Raw genomic sequence first — 21,043 nt, 5'->3', positions numbered from 1 at the left:
CTTCTCCCTTGCAACTTATTATCTAAATGGTGAGAGACTCAGGGATGCTCCGGTGCAGAGGGATCTGGGTGTCCTCATGAGTCACAGAAAACTAGCATGCAGGTACAACAGATAATAAAGAAAGCAAATTAGAATGTTGGCATTTATAGTTAAATGAATAGATTATAAATGTAAGGAAGTATTGTTGCAACTGTACAAGGCATTGGTGAGGCCGCACCTGGAGTATTGTGCACAGTTTTGGCCTCCTTATTTGAGGAAAGATGTTGTTGCATTGGAGGCAGTTCAGAGGAGGTTCACCAGATTGATTCCAGAGATGAGGGGTTTGTTGTATGAAGAGAGATTGAACAGTTTAGGCTTATACTCTCTGGAATTTAGAAGAATGAGGCGAGATCAAATTGAGGTTTACAAGATGATAAAAGGTATGGATAAAGTTGACATGGAGTGGATGCTTCCTCTTGTGGGGCATTCTAGGATGAGAAATCATAGTCTCAGGATAAGGATGAGGAGAAACTACTTCTCCCGAAGGATTGTGAATCTGTGGAATTCGCTACCCCGAAGTGTAGTGGATGCTGGGATAGTGAGTAAATTTAAGGAGTTAGACAGATTTTTAATTGGTTATGGGATGAAGGATTATGGGGAGAAGGCAGGAAAATGGGGATGAGGAGCATATCAGCCATGATCGAATGGCAGAGTTAGTTACACCACATAGAACCATAGAAAAGTTATAGCACAAAAGGAGGTCATTTGGCCCATCTTGTCCATGCCAGCCCGAGGACACCCCGTTGCCCTTTCTAATCCCACCTCCTGCACCCGGCCAATAGCTCAGTAGCTGGCAGCACTTAAGGTGTAGATCCAGGTACATTTTAAAAGAGTTTAGGGTCTCTGCCTCCACCACCACCTCAGGCAGAAAATTCCAGTCACCCACCACCCTCTGCATAAAAAAGTTTTTTCTCATGTCCCCTCTACACCTACTGCCACTTATCTTGAATCTGTGTCCCCGGTCCGAGAAACATATCACATCTGCACACTCACACCGGTATCCCAAAATAATGGGTCCATGTGCTGTCTAAGACAGTCACTCAAATTTTCAAGTGATATTAAGGTGGTCTCTCTATGAAGATGTTTGCTTATCTCTCTCTTTGGTTCCAATAGTTTCTTCCTTCAGGTAGTGGCCAGATTATCAGATTCAGTTTTGATTTTAAGTTCACAAGCAAGAATACAAACATCTCCAAGGGAAAACTATTACTTGTCTCATCTCCACTTTCCTAACTTCACTAGAATGTACGTGGATATCCAGTTCGTCTGTTCCATTGAACGAGTCCCAGAGTGAATTATTCCAAATCCCAATCGCTGGTGTGAATTTTTTCCATCTTTGATTCCAAATGGGGCTTCCCATTCTGTCTGTTTCAGGAGACTGCGGAAACTTTACTGTCCAGTTAGACTCTCACACAATGGTGTAATTGAGATCAGAGACAGATGTATCAGTTTGGGGGGGGGGGGGAACACTCAAATCTCCCGTTCCCAGGAATTCTGTCTTAAATGACAACAAATCAGATGAAATAAAATCTTCAAAAACAGAATCTTTGGATTAAATTGTCACCGTGCTGCCTGATCGTAAAAGGGTGAAGCAAATGCTCACAAGTATGCACAATTGTGTCAATTTGATTCTCAGGTCAAAAATGAACCTATCACCATTTCGATCTTATTTTGCCCAAATGTTTTTTTTGTTTTTCTTCAAGTGTCTTTCCAAATAACTGGTATAACTCAAGAAAAAATAAACCAAAAAAGGTACCTCTTCAACCTTCTTAGACGAAAGAGTTAAAGAGGGTGGACCCTCTCACAGCTTGTGAGTTTCGAGACAAAACTTCAAAGCTGAAGTTGATTTTCAGGGAATCAAACATTTTCGCACCTTTTCCAATTGTACAAGTAAATTGTGATTCACTTTCAGGTTCACTTTCACTCAGTAATTAGAACATTTCACTTTTCTCAGCACAGGAGCTGGCAGCATTTTAGATTCAATACCAATTGTTCACTTCTCTTGTCACTGGTGTGTGGAGAAGATCATGTTCGCTGCAGATCTGTCAGCACAGAAACCGCACTGTGCTTCTGGATACACTCAGTCTGCAAGTAGCTGGAGTCTTTTAAACATGACCCTTGCGAAGGCCTTCCCAGTGATGCTAAGGAGTGAGATGTCCCTGTAGTTGTTGCAATCTCTACCACTGCTGTTTCTGTATATTGTGAAAATTTTCATGTCACATATCTCCTGTGAACCAGTCTCACACCCCAAAAGAGGAGGAGGTTGTGAAGATGTGGCAGTGGATGGGACTTTGTGTTTGAGCAGTTCAGCTGGAATTCCATCCTTGCTGGGAGCCTTTCTACTTGCTCAGCAATCAATGGCCTTTTCCAGCTCAAATGTTGAGGGTTCCTTGTTGAACTCAACCATGTAAGAGTTTTAACAACACCAGGTTAAAGTCCAACAGGTTTATTTGTTAGCAAATGCCATTAGCTATCAAATAAACCTGTTGGACTTTAACCTGGTGTTGTTAAAACTCTTACTGTGTTTACCCCAGTCCAACGCCGGCATCTCCACATCAGAACTCAACCATGACAGGAAACTGCAGGAGAATCAAACAGAGATTGTGTGATGTCTGTGTCTCAGTATAGGTCACAGGCCCGGTGGCACAGTGGTTAACACTGCTGCCTCACAGCGCAGGGACTGAGGTTTGATTCCCGGCTTGGATCACTGGCTGTGCGGAGTCTGCATGTTCGCCCTATGTCTGCATGGATTTCCTCTGGGTGCTCCGGTTTCCTCCCACAATTTGAAATTCTCTCTCAGTGCACCCGAACAGGTGCCGGAATGTGGCGCCTTGGGTATTTTCACAGTAACTTCGTTGCAGTGTTAACGTAAGCCTATTTGTGACAATAAATAAATTTTAAAACTTTAAACTTCAAACCAGCGGGACTTCTGTCGATGAAAACATCACCATCTGCCAATTTCAGGGGGCCAAGTTTGGTGCTGGTAGCACCACTTTCTTGATCCCATCAAACACAACAGAGATATTCATTATCACAGGCAGTTTGGAATTATTGGTGTAGGATTGTCCGGTGTTTATTAGCCGCGTATCTCCCTGTTTCAACACTTCTTTCAACTGATGCAATGTTCCAGCTGTTGGGTTTATGTTGTCCATCAGGTAGGCTTTTTTTTGCTTCAATGACAGGTGTCATCTCTGCTGAGTGGGTCTCAAACCGGTCTTTGTTGTGGGTTCCACCTTTACCAAATGTTGCTGCTGCTGTGTCAGAAATGATTGAACTCAGCAACTTCCAAGTTTCATCAATATCAATGCTGATTGTTAAAGTTTTTATGTAAATGTTTACCGTGTCTGTATAACCTTTCATTGGAATTCATGGAATTTTGTTTAGGTTCCTTCATAATGGAGGTGTCATTGAGAAGACGTCACTCAGAATTGTCAGCAAGGATTAATCAGCACTTTCCAATAGGGGATGTTAATCAGGAATCATTCACACACTGATTTGCATCAAAGATTAATTTAGGATTGAGGTAAAGTTCATAATTTTAGTTTAAACAGGTTCTGTTGAGGATTCTAGAATTAAGGTGGAAGATCACACAAGGTGTTTTTAAAAAGGGACATTGCAGTCCTGAAAATCAGTGACATCGGTAGCACAGTGGTTAGCACTGCTGCTTCACAGCTCCAGGGTCCCGGGTTCGATTCCCGGCTCGGGTCACTGTCTGTGTGGAGTTTGCACATTCTCCTCGTGTCTGCGTGGGTTTCCTCCGGGTGCTCCGGTTTCCTCCCACAGTCCAAAGATGTGCGGGTTAGGTTGATTGGCCAGGTTAAAAATTGTCCCTTAGAGTCCTGGGATGCGTAGGTTAGAGGGATTAGCGGGTAAAATATGTGGGGGTAGGGCCTGGGTGGGATTGTGGTCGGTGCAGACTCGATGGGCCGAATGGCCTCCTTCTGCACTGTAGGGTTTCTATGTTTCTATGACATCTCCAGAATATTAAACTCCAGCCAGTTATAGGGATGTTAATCAGGAAAATCGAACTAATATTGTCAGACTATCAATCCTCGCTGTGATTAAAAGCAGAATCCAATCCTTTCAGTCTATTATGAATTTGCTGGTGTCTCAGCAGGCTGGTGGACCTTGTGAATGCCTTTCCACACAAGGAGCAGGTGAAAGGCCTCTCCCCAGAGTGAGTGCGTTGGTGAGTCAGAAGGTTGGATGACTGGTTGAAACTCTTTCCACAGGTACTGCAGCTGAATGGATTCTCCTGCGTGTGAGTGCGGTGGTGGGACTGGAGTGTGAATAACTGAGCGAATCCCTTCCCACACACCGAGCAGGTGAACGGTCTCTCCCCGGTGTGAAGTCGCTGGTGTCTCACCAGATCGAATGACTGGGAGAATTTCTTCCCACATATGGAGCAGCTGAACGGTCTCTCCCCGGTGTGAGTGCGTTGGTGAGCAGTCAGGGTGGATGACTGTCCAAAACTCTTTCCACAGGATGTGCAGCTGAACGGTTTCTCCTCGGTGTGAATTCGCTGATGTGTCCAAAGGCCGGATGACCGAGTGAATCTCTCACCGCACACAGAGCAGGTGAACGGCTTCACCCCAGTGTGAATCCGCTGGTGTGTAGCGAGGCTGGATGTGCTGTTGAACTTCTTCCCACAGTAAGTGCAGCTGAAGGGCCTCTCCTCAGTGTGAATTCTCTGGTGTAACATCAGGTAGGTTGTCTTGGTAAATCCCTTCCCACACACACAACAGACGAATGGCTTCTCCCCGGTGTGACTGCGTCGATGGATTTCCAGCCGGAAAGAAGACTTGAATCCCTTCCCACAGTCCCCACATTTCCAAGGTTTCTCCATGGTCTGGGTCTCTTCCTGTCTCTCCAGCCTAGAGATCAGTTGAAGCCTCGTCCACATACAGAACACGTGTTTGCTCCCCACTGTGAATGGTGTGATGTTTTTTTCAGGATGTGTAACTGGTTAAAGCTCTTTCCGCAATCAGTTCACTGGAACACTCTCACCCGGGTGTGTGTGTCTCGGTGTTTCTCCAGTTGCACTGATGTTTAAAATATTTTCCACAGATAAACATTTCTCCTTCCACATTGAAAGGTTGATGAATAATTGAGTTAAACCAAAATGTTCGTTTTGAGTTTTGCATCTAAAAATCTTTCCCTTGTAAGATCTGTAAAAAGAGTTGACAAAATTAATCACGGGTCAGTCCAGGATAGAAATTCATATCAGACAATTCTAATTTCTCTGGAACATTCTTTACTCTCTTGTTCCCCCAAATCTGTAAATCCCCGTCTCACACACACTCCCTCCTCCCTGGGCCGAAATCCAAACCCATCTCACCATCTCCACCATTTCTGTCCTCCACTCCCTGTTTCCTCCCTCCCTCCAGTCTGTCTGGCTTCAGTTCTCTTGCCCCTCTGTGCAAAATCAAGAAGATTGTTTTCTCTCCTGGTCACTGGCACCCTCAAGGCCCACCCACTCCCTGGTTCACTGATACTGTTGGCTGCAGAGACCAATCTGTGAGAGGTGGTTCTGCTTCAAGTGCCACATATGAAGTGGTTCTCAGGTCTGGTTGTGAGTTGTTGTTTTCGATGTTGGCTCTTGTTGCTGAGCCGCTGGAGTGACCATCCTCTATCCTGTGAATGTACCCAAGCTGGCAAAGTCACCTCCACTTGATGAGAACCCACATTCTTGGGAGACAATGAATTGTAGATTTTGCATCAAAGATCAATTTAGGATTGAAGTAAAAAGTTCAGTCTTATTGCAACCAAATTTCCGTTGAGAGTTCTTGAATTCAGCTGAAAGATCACAGATGGTGCCTTTAAAAAGGGACACTGTAGCCTCGAAGGTCAGTGACATCTACAGAATATTAAACTTCAGCCAGTTATAGGGTTGTTAATATCACCAGGAACAAACTTAAAATTGTCCAACTATCAATCCTGGATGTAATGAACATTAGCAGAAACAGCTGAATCCAATCTCTCAGTCACATATGGATTCACTCATGTGTCACGAGGTTGCAGGACCGAGTGAATCCCTTCCCACACACAGAGCAGGCAAATGGTCTCTCCCCAGTGTGAACTCGCTGGTGTACAAAGAGAGCAGATGAAGTCCTGAAACTCTTCCCACAGTCAGAGCAGCTGAATGGCTTGTCCTCAGCGTGAATTTGCTGGTATGCCTTGAGGCTGGATGACACAGTGAATCCCTTCCCACACACCGAGCAGGTGAATGGTCTCTCCCCAGTGTGAACTCACTGGTGTTCAATGAGGGCATATGCCTGCTTGAAACTCTTCCCACAGGAGGTGCAGCTGAATGGCCTCTCCCCAGTGTGAACTCGCTGATGATTCACCAGACTGGATGACTGAGTGAATCCCTGTCCACAGACTGAACAGGTGAAAGGCTTCTCCCCAGTGTGAATTCGCTGGTGTTCTTCGAGGCTGTGTGAATACCTGAACCTCTTTCCATAGAAAGTGCAGCTGAACAGCTTCTCCTCAGAGTGAATTTGCTGGTGTGTCACCAGGTTGGAGGACTTTGTGAATCCCTTCCCACACATGGAGCAGGTGAATGGCCTCTCCCCAGTGTGAACGCGATGATGTTGACTGAGGTCTGATGAAGACCTGAACCTTCTTCCACAGTGAGTGCAGCTGAACAGCCTCTCCTCAGTGTGAATGCGCTGGTGTAACATGAGGCCAGTTGGCTGAGTAAATCCCTTTCCACACACAGAACAGGTGAATGGCCGCTCCCCAGTGTGAGTGCGCCAGTGGTTGTCCAATAGGGATGGGTAATTGAATCCTTTCCCACAATCCTCACATTTCCACGGTTTCTCCAAGGCATCGGCCCCACTGTGACTGTGTCTATGGTATTCCAGCTGGGATCTATAACTGAATTCTTTCCCACAGTCCTCACAGTTCCATGGTGCCGGTGTCCTTGTGTCTCTCCAGGTTGGATGATTAGTTGAAGGCTCGTCCACACTGTGAATGGTGTGATGTTTTATCAGGCTGTGGAACTGGTTAAAGCTCTTTCTGCAATCAGTTCACTGGAACATTCTCACTCAGCTGTGCGTGTGTCTCTTGGTGCTTTTCCAGTAACACTGATGTTTAAAATATTTTCCCTCAGACAGAACAAACGAACAATTATCCTTTCAGCCTCAAAGGTGATGATATTCAGGTCATGATGAACCAACTGACTGTCAAACTTAAGTTTGGTTTGAGTTTCCCATCTGCAATCATCGTTTCTAAGATCCCGTAAAAAGAGTTTACAAAAGTCATCACCGTCAGTCCAGGATAGAAATTCTGAACAGACAATTCTAGTTTCTCTGGAACATTTTTTCCTCTCTTGTTCCCCCAAATCTGTAAATCCCCATCCCACACACTCTCCCTCCTCCCTGGGCTGAAATCCAAACCCATCTCCACCATTTCTATCCTCCACCCCCAGTTTGCTCCCTCCCTCTCCTCTGCCTGTGTTCAGTTCTGATGTGGAGATGCCGGCGTTGGACTGGGGTGAACACTGCTCCTTCGTCAGACTCCATCTGACGAAGGAGCAGCACTCTGAAAGCTTATGGCATTTGCTACCAAATAAACCTGTTGGTCTTTAACCTGGTGTTGAGACTTCTTATTGTGAACAGTTCTCCAGCTCCTGTCTGCAGACTGACAATAAAACCAATGGGTCTTATTGGGGGTGTTGGGGCCTCCAGCGGGTGTTTGTGAATCCTTCCCGCCCACATCACAATGCCCGGGGTGATTGACAGCAGGTCCGGACCAATAGGAAGAGGCGGCGAGGCTGGAGGACCGAGCGGGAGCGGCTGGTCCTCCAACCAATCGGAGTGAATGAGGGGAGGAGCCTCGCTCGAGGCTTCCTCAGTGCGCATGCGCCGAGCCGTAGAGGCTCCCGATAAAGACGGCGGCAGGGATTCTGGGCCTGTTCCGGGGAAAAGCCCGAGCTGATTTCCCCGCTTCACAACCCGCACCCGAGCTTTGTATTCGGTGCTTGGGGCCGACACGGGGTGTTTATGAAGCCTCGAACCCACCCGCCGGCTCCATCCCCCCCTCATTCCCCACCCGCCGGCTCCATCCCCCCCTCATTCCCCACCCGCCGGCTCCATCCCCCCCTCATTCCCCACCCGCCGGCTCCATCCCCCCCTCATTCCCCACCCGCCGGCTCCATCCCCCCCTCATTCCCCACCCGCCGGCTCCATCCCCCCCTCATTCCCCACCCGCCGGCTCCATCCCCCCCTCATTACCCACCCGCCGGTGTCGGATCAGCTGAAAATTCCCACCGCCGCAATCCTGAGCTCCCAGCGGCACTGCGCATGCTCCACATCACAATGACCGGACAGTGATTGACAGCGGTTCCGGACCAAGGAAAAGGGGGCGGGGCTGGAGGACCGAGCAGGAGCAGCTGGTCCTCCAACAATCAGAGTGAATGGGGGCGGGGCTGAGCCCGGGTCTCCCTCATTGGCTGAAACTGCATCATTGTGAAAGCTGTTTTTGTTTTTCTGTTCACAAAGGATTTATTGCGGCTGATTTTCTTTACATCATATTCAAAATTTCTGGAACTGTTTCTTGGCTCCTGCGGCTTTAGTGACCTTGAGGACATTGAAACGCACAGTCTTACTGAGGGGCCGGCACTCCCCCACAGTCACACTGTCCCCATTCTGTACATCCCTGAAGCAGGGCGATAGGTGAACAGACATGTTCTTGTGTCGTTTCTCAAAGCGGTTGTACTTCCTGATGTAGTGCAGGTAGTCTCTGCGAATAACAATGGTCCGCTGCATCTTCATCTTAGTCACAACACCTGTCAGGATCCGGCCCCGGATTGACACATTGCCTGTGAATGGACACTTCTTGTCAATGTAGGTCCCATCAATGGCCTCGCGTGGAGTCTTGAAACCCAGGCCTACGTTACGATAGTAGCGGGGAAGCTTTTCCTTGCTGCCTTCGCCCACAAGTACCCTCTTCTTGTTCTGGAAGATGGTGGGCTGCTTTTGGTAAGCTCTCTCAGTCTGGTTGTCCGCCATCTCGCGCCTCAATCCGGGGAAGAGAAACTCCAGGAGAAAACTGGACCTTTCTGTTTGTGGCTTCAAACAGATGGAGCCTTGTGGGTGCGGAGCAAACAGATGGAGCCCTGTGGGTGCGGAGCAAACAGATGGAGCCCTGTGGGCGCGGAGCAAACAGATGGAGCCCTGTGGGTGCGGAGCAAACAGCTGGAGCCCTGTGGGTGCGGAGCAAACAGATGGAGCCCTGTGGGTGCAGAGCAAACAGATGGAGCCCTGTGGGTGTGGAGCAAACAGATGGAGCCCTGTGGGTGCGGAGCAAACAGATGGAGCCCTGTGGGTGCGGAGCAAACACATCAACATTTATCACTGAGATAAAGACAGTAAATGTTGGAAAATCTCAGCAGGACTGACCATCTGTGGAGAGAGAATAGAGTAAGAAATCTCACACCACCAGATTAAAGTCCAACAGGTTTATTTGGTAGCAAAAGCCACTAGCTTTCGGAGCGCTGCTCCTTCATCAGGTGACTATAAAGGAATATCAGTTAAATATCAGTGACTACAAAGGAACAACTTGGTGGGAAGTTAAAAAGCAGGACCCCGAGGGGAGTAATCTCAGGATTGCTACCTGTGCCACGTGCCAGTGAGGGTAAGAGTAGGATGCTCAGGCGGATGAACACGTGGCTGAGGAACTGGTGTAGGGGGCAGGGTTTCAGATTTCTATATCATTGGAACCTCTTCTGGGGCAGGTGGGACCTGTACAAGAGAGATGGGTTACACCTGAACTACAAGGGGACCAATATACTTGCAGGAAGGTTTGCTAGTGTTATTGGGAAGGGTTTAAACTAGATTTGCAGGGGGATGGGAACCAGAGTGCCAGAGCAGATAGTGGAGCGTTGGTGAAAATAAATGATGTTAATAGTTCATGCAAAATCACAAATAGAAAGGCTGTGTGTGGAGTTGGAATGTTATGGTGAAGTTGTATAAGACATTGGTGAGGCCGAATTTAGAGTATTTTGTGCAGTTTTGGTCACCTAATTACAGGAGGGATATTAATAAGGTTGAAAGAGTGCAGAGAAGGTTTACAAGGATGTTGCCGGGTCTTGAGAAACTGAGTTACAGAGAAAGGTTAGGACTTTATTCCCTGGAGCGTAGAAGAATGAGGGGAGATTTGATAGAGGTGTATAAAATTATGATGGGTACAGATAGAATGAATGCAAGCAGGCTTTTTCCACTGAGGCTAGGGGAGAAAATAACTAGAGGATATGGGTTAAGGGTGAGGGGGGAAAAGTTTGAAGGGAATATTAGGGGGGGGGCTTCTTCACACAGAGAGTGGTGCGAGTGTGGAATGAGCTGCCAGATGAAGTGGTGAATGTGGGCTCACTTTTAACATTTAAGAAAAACTTGGACAGGTACATGGGTGAGAGGGGTGTGGAGGGATGTGGTCCAGGTGCAGGTCAGTGGGACTAGGCAGAAAAATGGTTCGGCACAGCCAAGAAGGGACAAATGGCCTGTTTCTGTGCTGTAATGTCCTACGGTTCTGTGGTTCTAACTGATCTTAAAGCCAATCTTTTTCATTCTGTGGGGAGGGGGTGCGCTGAATCAGTTTTAATGGGGTTTTATATTTGTTTATACAATGTGGGCATTGCTGACTCAACCAGCATCAATCGCCCACCCCAAATTATTCTTGAGAAGGTGGTTGGGGCTGCCTTCTTGAACTGCAGATTTGAAGTTACTGTCAGATCAGCCGTGATCTAATTAAATGGGTCAAGGGACTGAATGATCTTCTCTCCTATATTTATAAGTTTGCCGCAGTCGAAGATGCTGTTAGGAAGGGATTTCCAGGATTTTTGATCAGCGACAGTGAAAAGACAGCAACATGATTCCAAGTCAGGATTGTTTATGTCTTGGGTGCCATTGTTTTTCGGTGAAGGGTCTGTTCCTCTGCTGTACTGTTCTTCATTCTTTGATAACGTCAGTTGTCCATGTTGCCAATTATCTGCTGCCCTTGTCTCGAGGTGGTAGAGTTTGTAGGATTGGAAGGTAAAGGTCGCAGTGTTGGAAGGTACTGTTGAAAGTTAAATTATATTAATTTCCTCATATTAAAAAGTGGAACACATGATGATATGGTGGGGAGATCTAGATCAGAGAGGCAGTATTTCAGAGTTTATCACTGTGATAGCAGCAATCCCATTGCTATCTGTTGGCAAGACTGATGGAAATATTTAAAATGGAGACCATTGGAGGATGAGGTACAATGGAATTTGTGAACTATCTGAGGATAATGGTGAGGGGAAAGGAAGGGATCAGGAAAGCAGCCGACACTTCATATTGTTGCAGGAGAAGTGGGGTCAGGTTGTGTAGATGTCAGGTTTTACGCAGCACACAGTCAGCCTGGATGGAGAATCTCTGGATCACTCAAATCACTCAGTTGGAAAATCAGAGACCTATCATTGTCTGCTTGGACGAAGGTTGTGTTGCAGCTGATGAGAAGCAGCTTCACTCAGATACCAACATCCTCATGCACAAAAACTAACACACGCAGCCATCCTCCCACCCACCCACCCACGTGATGTACCAACTGACTCAAGAGCAGCTTCTTCCCTGCTATCCGACTTTTGAATGGACCAACGTATATTAAATTGATCTTATTCTACACCCTCGCTATGACTGTAACACTATATTCTACACCCTCTTTTTTCCTTTTCCCCGATGTACTTTAGAATGTATGTTTTGTCAGTATAGCGCACAAGAAACAATACCTTTCACTGTATCCCAATACATGTGACAATAGTAAATCAAATCAAATCAAAAACTCTCACGTGAAACAGAGCCTGTCCCATTGGGTGGACAACACCAGCTAACATGACTAAAACTGAGGATAAAGTATTGGTGTCTGTAAGGGCTGAAACAATACCCTTGACTCTTGTTGATCTGTGGCACCAAGTTCAAGACTCCTTCATGAATCATCCTCTTGGCCTCTAGCCTGTCAACCCCCCATGAGAATCTTATATGTTTCAGAAAGTTCACTGCTCATTCTTCTAAACCTAATGATTAGAGGTGCAACCTTTCCTCAAAAGACAATGAGTTGGATTCTCCGGCCGCGCTCACCCCAAAACTGGACAATCCTGCCCGAGGTCAATGGGCCTTTGTGGTCCCGCCCCTCTGCCCGCGACGATACCTGTGGTGGGCGGGATGGGAGAATTCTCACCTACACCTTACAATCTTTCCTCAAAAGACAACACCTTCATCTGAGGAATGGACCTTCTCTGAACTCATTCCAATGAAAACATGTCATTCCATCAGTAGGGAGACCAGAACCGTACACAGTATTCCAGCTGCTATCTCAGCAATGTCCTGTGTAGGTGCAGCAAGTTCCCTTTTTCAAACTCCACCCCCTTGCAGTAAAGTCCAACACTCCATTTGCCTTCTTCTTTACTTGCTGTACCTTCATCCTACTTGTTCACGATTCATGTACAAGGACACCCAGATTCCTCTCTACGGCAGTATTCTTCAGTTTCTGTATATTTAAACAATTTTCTGCTTCTCTATTCTTCCTGCCAAAGTGGAAAAGCTCCCACTTTCCCGCACTATACTCCATCTGCCATTTTTCTGTCCATTCAGGTAACTTATCTGTGTCCCTTACAGATTTTTTGTAACACCCTCACAACTTGCTTTTCTACCTATCTTTGTATCATCAATTCTGGCTTCATCCAAGTCATTGATCAAGGTGGCTGTTTTTCTCTCTCTCAGTTGTGGGTGATATTTGTCCCTATTCTCCTGGAAACTGAATGAATCTTGTTCCAAACTGGGTTCAATATCAGACATTTCAGGGAGTCAGGAATCATTCGCCCCTGAACCGACACTGGTAAAACCCCAGGCAGTTCCTCAGTAAGGATTTTTCTGGTTCCTCACCATATATTAGTCAGGATACTGAAACCCAGCTTTTTTACAGTCCACTCCTGGAGGTCCCACTCCCTGAGCCGACAAAATTCAGCAGTGTCAGTGCTGAAGTTTCACAGTGGGAGTGATTCCCAGAGTAACTGTCAATCAGATCACCATTGATGTCCAGGTTTGTGTAGTTTTAGTTATCCTGATGTCTAACACACGCACATCAATAAAACAGGGAATTCCTGCAAACAAACTGCAGCTTCTTCTCTATCTGGAGATCCAATGTTTGTTGAATAATTGTCCCAGCGGTTAACAGGCTCCTGTGAACTCATCCAACTCGTATTTTAATACTGACTTGAACAAATATATTTTAAATAGGTTTATTTTAAATGAGTTAAAACCAGCCTTAAAATGGTAGATATAGTATAATAACCAAAGTACTTTTCAGACTGGAAACTTTAACCTGCTGTTTCACTTTGATTTAGGAGCAGATCCCAGTTTTACACCAATCTCTGATTCATGTATCCAGCATTCACCGTCATTCTAAAAACAGAAGTTGCTGCAAAATCTCAGTAAGTCTGACAGAATCTGTAAAGACAGGAACAGTTAATGTTTCCAGTTGAATGTGACTCTTCTTCAGTGTCAAAACATTAGCTCTGTTTCTCTCTCCAGAGATGCTGTCAGACCTGCTGAGTTTTTACAGCACTTCTTGTTTTTATTTACGAGTTCAGGACTCAGACAAGACAATCCACAATACAAATCTTACAACTGGGCCAGGGTTTATTAACATCAGCAGAAACAGACACCAATGAAAATGGTTGGGACCTCGATGTGATTAACAGCAAAATTCAGTCCTTGCAGTCACTCGTGAACATGATGGTGTTTCAGCAGGTGAGGTGACTGAGTGAATCCCTTCCCACACACGGAGCAGGTGAATGGCCTGTCCCCAGTGTGAATTTGCTGGTGCTTTACCAGGTTGGATGATTGACTGAATCCCTTGCCATAATCAGAGCAGGTGAATGGTCTCTCCCTGGTGTGAACTCGCTGGTGTCTCAGCAAGGTGGATGAATCAATGAATCCCTTCCCACAACTGGAGCAAGTGAATGGCCTCTCTCCAGTGTGAACTCGCTGGTGTTTTAGCAGGTTGAATGACTGAGTAAATCCCATCCCACACTCGGAGCAGATAAATGGCCTCTCCCCGTTATGAATTCTCTGGTGTTTCAGCAGGTTGGATGAATCAGTGAATCCCTTCCCACAATCAGAGCATCCTCCCCATTGACCAACTGTGAGAATGAACAAAATGCAGTCCTGGATGGAATTGAGAGCAGAAACAATAACAGCAGAATCCAACCCCTGGAATCACTTGTGAACTTGTTGGTGTCTCAGTAGGTCGGATGAAACTCTGAATCCCTTCCCACACTGAGAGCAGGTGAACGGCCTCTCCCCAGTGTGAACTCGGTGGTGCGTCCGCAGGTTGCATGACCGAGTGAATCCCTTCCCACACTGAGAGCAGGTGAACGGTTTCTCCCCAGTGTGAACTTGCTGATGTGCCCGCAGGTTGGATACCCGAGTGAATCCCTTCCCACACTGAGAACAGGTGAATGGTCTCTCCCCAGTGTGAACTCGCTGGTGCCTCCGCAGGTGGGATGAACAAGTGAATCCCTCCCCACACTGAGAGCAGGTGAATGGTCTCTCCCCAGTGTGAACTCGCTGGTGCATCCGCAGGCTGGATGAACAAGTGAATCCCTTCCCACACTGAGAGCAGGTGAATGGCCTCTCCCCAGTGTGAACTCGCTGGTGTGACTGCAGGTAGGATGATCGAGTGAATCCCTTCCCACACTGAGAGCAGGTGAACGGCCTCTCCCCAGTGTGAACTCGCTGATGTCTCTGCAGGTCAGATGACTGAGTGAATCCCTCCCCACACTGAGAGCAGGTGAACGGTCTCTCCCCAGTGTGAACTCGCTGGTGTCTCTGCAGTTCGGATGACCGAGTGAATCCCTCCCCACACTGAGAGCAGGTGAACGGCCTCTCCCCAGTGTGGCTGCGCCGATGAGCTTCCAGCTGAGATGGGACTCTGTACCTCTTCCCACAGTCCACACATTTCCATGGTTTCTCCATGGTGCAGGTGTCCTTGCCTCTCCCTTGGGTGACCAATCAGTTGAAGCCTCGTCCACACACAGAACACGGGTACAGTCTCTCCCCGCTGTGAATGGTGTGATATTTATTCAGGCTGTGTAACTGCTTAAAGCTCTTTAGTCAGTGCACTGGAACACTCTCACTCTAGTGTGGCAGTGTGTCGATGCTTTTCCAGTCACACTGATGTTTGAAATCTTTTCAAATCAACAGACCGGGCAATCATTTCTCCTTCTGGATTCAAAGGCCGATGATATTCAGCTCCCAAGGAATATGACTCTGTCAGATCTAGACGTGAAGTTTGAGATTTCAGTCTGTGATTCCTCTTTCAGTATCCTGGAAAATGAGTTTACAAAAGTCATCAGTGTCAGTGCAGGATAGAAATTCAGAACAGACAATTCGAGTTTCTATGGAACATTCTTTCCTATTTCAGTCCCAAAAAGCTGTGAATCTCCATCCCACACACTCTCCCTCCATTCTCACTCTGCTGTATCTAATATTCACCCTCCCAATTCTCCTGAAGGTGCTGATTGAGGCTGATTGACAGATCCATGCTCACTGCTTCCTGTCCTGGACACAGAGACCATAACAAATTGGAGCTGCAGTCGGCCATTTGGTCCATCGAGCCTTTTAAACTATTCAATGAGATAATTCGTTCATCTACCTCAGCATCATTCTCCCCACACTAAACCCATATCCCTTGATAGCTTCAATATCTAGAAACCAATCAATCTCTCTCTTGAAAATAGTTGATGACTGAGGCTTCACTGTCCTCAGGGGTTGAGAATTCCAAAGCTTTAGCACATCCTTGAGTGAAGAAATCCCCTCACATATTAGCTTTTGCTCCATCTTCTTGTCTGTTCCCCATAACTCTTGACACCTTTGTCAGTCAAAGATCTGTCTAACTGGAATATATTCAATGATCCTCAGCCTCCACTGGTCCCTGTGGAAGAGAAATCCAAAAGACTAACAACCCTCTGAGGGAAGAGATGTCTGGAAATATATAACGTAGCTACAGTTCCATATTACAAGATATTCAGATCCCAAGGAATATGACTCTGCCTAGATGTGACGGTTGAGATTTTTGCCTGTGATTCCTCGTTCAATATCCTATGAAATGAGTTTGCAAAAGTCATCACAGTCAGTATAGGATAGAAATTCAGAGCAGACATTTCTAGTTTCTATGGAACATTCTTTCCTATTTCATTCCCAAAAAGTTGTAACTCTCCATCCATATCTATGGATTCTATTTAAAAATGAAAGTGGTTGGGCATTTGAAGGAAATAAACTTTCAGGAGAATGGGGATATAGAGGGGGATTGGGACTGGAATGTTATACAGAGAGTCAGCATGGACTCGAGTTACCGAATGGATTCCTTCTGTGCTGTAATGACTTTATGACTGGAAATGTATAACATCGCTACAGCATTATATTACAATGCAAGAACTAATAATAAAAGTATTTTATTACAGAAACATAAATAATATATCTAATCTGGGTACCATATAATAACACCAGACATATCTCTGTCCTATATTAACGTTCTGTCCCCTTAAATGTCAGCCATCTCCTGAGGAAAGCTGTCCTTTAATGTGAACATGAGGAAAAAGACCATCCTTTTAGACAGACAAATAAATGTGTCAAGCTGAGGGAGCAAAGGATGTTCACCAGGCTGATTCAGGGAATCGCGGGACTGATGTAGGAGGAGAGATTGACCAGGTTAGGATTGTTTTCGTTGGAGTTCAGATGAATGAGGGGGGAATCTCATAGAGACTGATAAAATTCTAACAGGTCGAGACAGGATAGATGCAGGGAGGATGTTCCCGATGGAGTCCAGAACCGGGGGTCACAGTCTGAGGATTCAGGGTAGACCATTTAGGACGGAGGTGAGGAGACATTTCTTCACCCAAAGAGTGGTGAGTCTGTGGAATTTATTACCACAGGAAGTAGTTGGTGCCAAAACATTGAAGGTATTCAAGAGGCGGCTGGATAAAGCACTTGGAGCGAATGGGATCACAGGTTATGGGGAAAAAGCAGGATGAGACTACTGAGTTGGATGATCAGCCATGATCGTAATGAATGGCGGAGCAGGCTCGAAGGGCCAAATGGCCTCCTCCTGCTCCTATCTTCTATGTTTCTATATCAATGTCTTTAAGAGAGAGAGAGAGACCTGGGCCAATCTTCACAGAGTCTGCAGCCTCCCTGGATTCACGTCTTTTCCCTTCAGTTGCTGCAAGTCCCCAATTTCCCCCAGAATGAGAAAAGAAAGTGTTTTACTCACGAATGTTGGCCTCTTTTAGGTCAAAACAAATAAACAAACTCAAGTTAAATCAGGACAAAGTAAAAGGGGCAGCTCCCCAAAAGGAGGGGGAACAGCCCGAACAAAATCAAAGTACAAAGGAAACTTAAAAACATCAAATTAAAATGTGATTATTCGGGTCAATAACGCACCCCAACCCCTGCGGTGCCCAACGGGCACGGAAGGCGTCAACCGCGCCCGTGGACACCGCATGCTCCCTCTCCAGGGACACCTGGCCGCGAACGTAGCTGCGGTAGAGGGGCAGACAGTCAGGATGGACGGCCCCCTCGATCGCCCGCTGCCTGGACCGGTAAATGGCGCGTTTCGCCAGGCCCAGGAGCAGGTTCACGAGGAGGTCGCCATCCCGACCCCAACAAAAAGAGAGTGCCACCTAAGGCACCAAACATTGACATGGTCCACGGACTTCACAAGGCCACAGAAAGGGCAAGCTTCATAGCCCGTGAACCAGTGAATCCTACAGTTGTGCGGAACTGCTGCATGCATCACCCTTCACCCCAGGTCCCCGATGTAATTGGGGCAATCTCTCCATAGAGGGACCTCTACGGAAACAAGGCCCGCCAAGGTGTATCCGGGCGACAGGCGATAGTGGAAGGTGTGCAGCAGCAGCCCGCACAGGAAACGCCTCCGCGCGGTAGAAAAAGGCACGGAGGACATTTCCGCGAGACGGCTCAGGCTGTGGGGCACCTGACCCGAGGAGGAGGGTTGAAGTTTTGGGCCAATGTGGAATTCCGCCCGAACAGGGGAACGCTCGGGCGGGATCCCACCGCACGCCTGCGCCGCCTCAAGTTTGCGTGCACTTTTGGGGCCGAGCACGACCGTCCTAAGGTCTAGGATGGCTTTGGCCGCGTGCCGGACGGACGTCCCCGCGCGCTCAGCCAGCACGTGGGGGCTCATCCAGCCCGCCCCTCCGCCATCGAGCACGTCCCCGATTCTGGTCACCCCGGCGTCCACAGCCCTCCTCTCCGCCAGCCACCTGAAGTTATACGGCTGGAGGAGCGGATTCCTGAGCAGCGGCTCTCGCACAAGAGCCGCTACTCCTGACGGGGGGGGAGCTGCGTCGCGAGGCGACCTTGTTCCAGACAGTGAGGAGGTCCTTGGAAAAGACGGGCAACTCCTGCAGGGCGGTCGGAGCACGCCCCAGTTCGATATGCAGGAGCTGCACGTCATAATTGAGGCTGTGCCAGTGGCGGAAGAAATACGTCGCCATGGCACACCACTGTGGAGGGGGCTCAACGTAAAGGTACCTCTGCAGGGCCTGGAGGCGGAAGGTCGCTATCTGAGTGCGGAGGCACACCAGACCTTGTCCGCCCTCCTCAAGCGGGAGATGCAGAACCGCAGCAGGGACCCAGTGCAGTCGATTGCCCCAGAAGAACCGCAGGAGGGTTTTCTGGATATCAGCGACAAAGCCAGGGGGAGGGGTCAAAGGGACCAGCCGGTACCACAGCATGGAGGCGACCAGCTGGTTTATGACGAGAACCCGTGCCTGTGAATGGTCACAAACACTCACCTCTGAAACAATTTAACTGATTTTAATATTAAAATCTCCTGCTGGAGCCTGCAGCTGGAAAGATATCAGAAGCATTGGCATCAGAGAAAAATCTCCCAGTTGGGGAAATCCCCAGGGAGTGGGGGTGGTGTCACTGTGCAATTGTAAGTATGTGATGAGATCACAGACAGGAACACAGAATACCTGGGTCTGTGCAAACCAGTGAACACCACACATTATGGAGGATGCGAGGCTCCTTGACAGGGTGCAGAGGAGATTTATCAAAATGGTTCCAGGGATGAGGAATTATAGTTACAATGTTAGGCTGGATAACTTGGGGTTGTTCTCCTTGGAGCAAAGTAGATTGATAGAGGTGTACAAGGGTACGTGGAGGGTGTTGAAGTTTACATGCTCTGTTTACGCGTGTACACTCTGACTATGGGTCGTCCAGTCTCGAAACGTTGGTTCTATTCTCACTCCCCAGTGAGTGTAGACCTTTGGGGGCGTGCGGGGACGGGGGGAGGGGGGGGCGCGGGGGTGGTGCCGGAGGTGGAGAGAATGTTTATCCTCCGACCCTGACCTTGACTCGGGAGCCGTAAAGGTTGGTGAGAGTCGTAGCGGACATGCCGAATTTCCTTAGTCTTCTGAGAAAGTAGAGGCGTTGGTGGGGCTTACTTATCTATGGTGTAATTTTTCATTCGAGAGAAGAAGGTTAAGAGGTGACTTAATAGAGGCGTACAAGATGATCAGAGGATTAGATAGGGTGGACAGTGAGAGCCTTTTTCCTCGGATGGTGATAGCTAGCACGAGGGGACATAGCTTTAAATTGAGGGGTGATAGATATAGGACAGATGTCAGAGGTAGGTTCTTTACTCAGAGAGTAGTAAGGGTGTGGAATTCCCTGCCTGCAGCAGTAGTGGACTCGCCAACATTAAGGGCATTTAAATGGTCATTGGATAAACATATGGATGGTATTGGAATAGTGTAGATTAGATGGGCTTTAGATTGGTTTCACAGGTCGGCGCAACATCGAGGGCTGAAGGGCCTGTACTGCGCTGTAACATTCTATGTTCTATGCTATCAAATCTGCTGAGATTTTCCAGCATTTTCTGTTTTACTTTCCCTTTCTTTTTCCTTCTCTGTCACTGCTCTGCCTCATCAATAAGATATTGGGACTCAGAGGGTTGATGCAGTTTGATGGACAAGTTGTCTCCATTCTGAACACTGGGGAACAAGCGCCTCCCACTGATTGACAACATTGCCCTCTACAGACATGGCGGCCGCACGTGCGCACTGCTGCATATTGCCCCCAATAAAGATGGCGAACGTTAACGAACATGAGGAGCTGCAGTCCTGCTCGGTACAAACTGGGTCCGGGAAGCTCTCTTCCGCGGTTTGCGGCTTACACAACATGCTTACGCAGCGTTTCCACCCACCTGGGCGATCCATTGCTCTCTCCGTACCGCCAATCACCTCGAACAGATTTCCGAGCCCAAAACAAAAGCCGCCTCCATTGCCATTACTCACACTGCGCATGCTCAAGTCAAAGCTGGCCCCGCCCCTCATTCACTTCTATTGGTTGGAGGACCGACCGCTCCAGATCGGGCCTCCAGTACTGCCCCCTCTTCCCATTGGTCCGCGCTGCCGTCAATCAGCTGGGCATTGTGACGGTAACTTGCTGTTTGTCCAATAATCACAGTGACAGAGTCTCAGTGTAACAATGACACACACAGGCTCCAATACAATCAGAGTGGGGATGGAGCACAGAGACAACACAGCAAAGCACTGACTTACTCTGAGTGTAACAGTGACACACACAGGCTCCAATACAATCAGAGTGGGGATGGAGCACAGAGACAACACAGCAAAGCACTGACTTACTCTGAGTGTAACAGATACAATGTTTGTTCAAATAATAAGAGTCACGTTGCAGTCTGTTAGTAAACACAGCATTAGATCCAATGTAATGGTAATACAGTCAGTATCACGTGCACCAGAACCAAAGTTTAGGTTTCATTTGATAGTGTGAGTGAGTCATGGTCCATTGATATAATGTATTTAGATTCCGGTGTGTGTTACTCTGCCACTGTCAGTATCAGACAATAACCTGGCTGTTATTCCAATTCTGCTGTATTTTACATTCTGCTGTATTTCTGCTGTACTTTAACCTGGTGTTGTTAAAACTCT

General features: G+C 47.4%; 2 protein-coding genes across 2 annotated transcripts in view; both read right to left on the bottom strand.

Moving 5' to 3' along the window:
• Nucleotides 1–20,390, bottom strand: part of LOC144487353 (uncharacterized) — a 71,362-nt gene extending 50,972 nt beyond the window's left edge. Inside the window, exons 1-4 of the mRNA XM_078205439.1 lie at nucleotides 20,293–20,390; nucleotides 14,286–15,386; nucleotides 6,389–6,575; nucleotides 4,140–4,962 (exon numbers count right to left, since the gene is read on the bottom strand). Coding sequence (XP_078061565.1) covers nucleotides 4,140–4,962; nucleotides 6,389–6,575; nucleotides 14,286–15,035 — 1,760 coding nt within the window. The 5' untranslated portion in view covers nucleotides 15,036–15,386; nucleotides 20,293–20,390. The remainder of the gene's footprint in view (nucleotides 1–4,139; nucleotides 4,963–6,388; nucleotides 6,576–14,285; nucleotides 15,387–20,292) is intronic.
• LOC144487350 (small ribosomal subunit protein uS17) lies at nucleotides 8,518–9,069 on the bottom strand. Its single transcript, XM_078205437.1, has one exon. It carries the CDS (start codon nucleotides 9,048–9,050, stop codon nucleotides 8,574–8,576), a length of 477 nt encoding a protein of 158 aa, XP_078061563.1. The 5' UTR covers nucleotides 9,051–9,069; the 3' UTR covers nucleotides 8,518–8,573.
• Nucleotides 20,391–21,043: the final 653 nt, after the last annotated feature.

Source organism: Mustelus asterias, unplaced genomic scaffold (assembly GCF_964213995.1).
Source record: "Mustelus asterias unplaced genomic scaffold, sMusAst1.hap1.1 HAP1_SCAFFOLD_751, whole genome shotgun sequence".
Taxonomy (NCBI): Eukaryota; Metazoa; Chordata; class Chondrichthyes; order Carcharhiniformes; family Triakidae; genus Mustelus; species Mustelus asterias.
Note: the sequence above shows the minus strand (reverse complement) of the source record. Positions and strands in the feature narration are given on the sequence as shown.

What these genes read in the sequence shown, in the direction of transcription:
- LOC144487350 (XM_078205437.1), bottom strand. Translation starts at nt 9,050, where the DNA reads ATGGCGGACAACCAGACTGAGAGAGCTTACCAAAAGCAGCCCACCATC.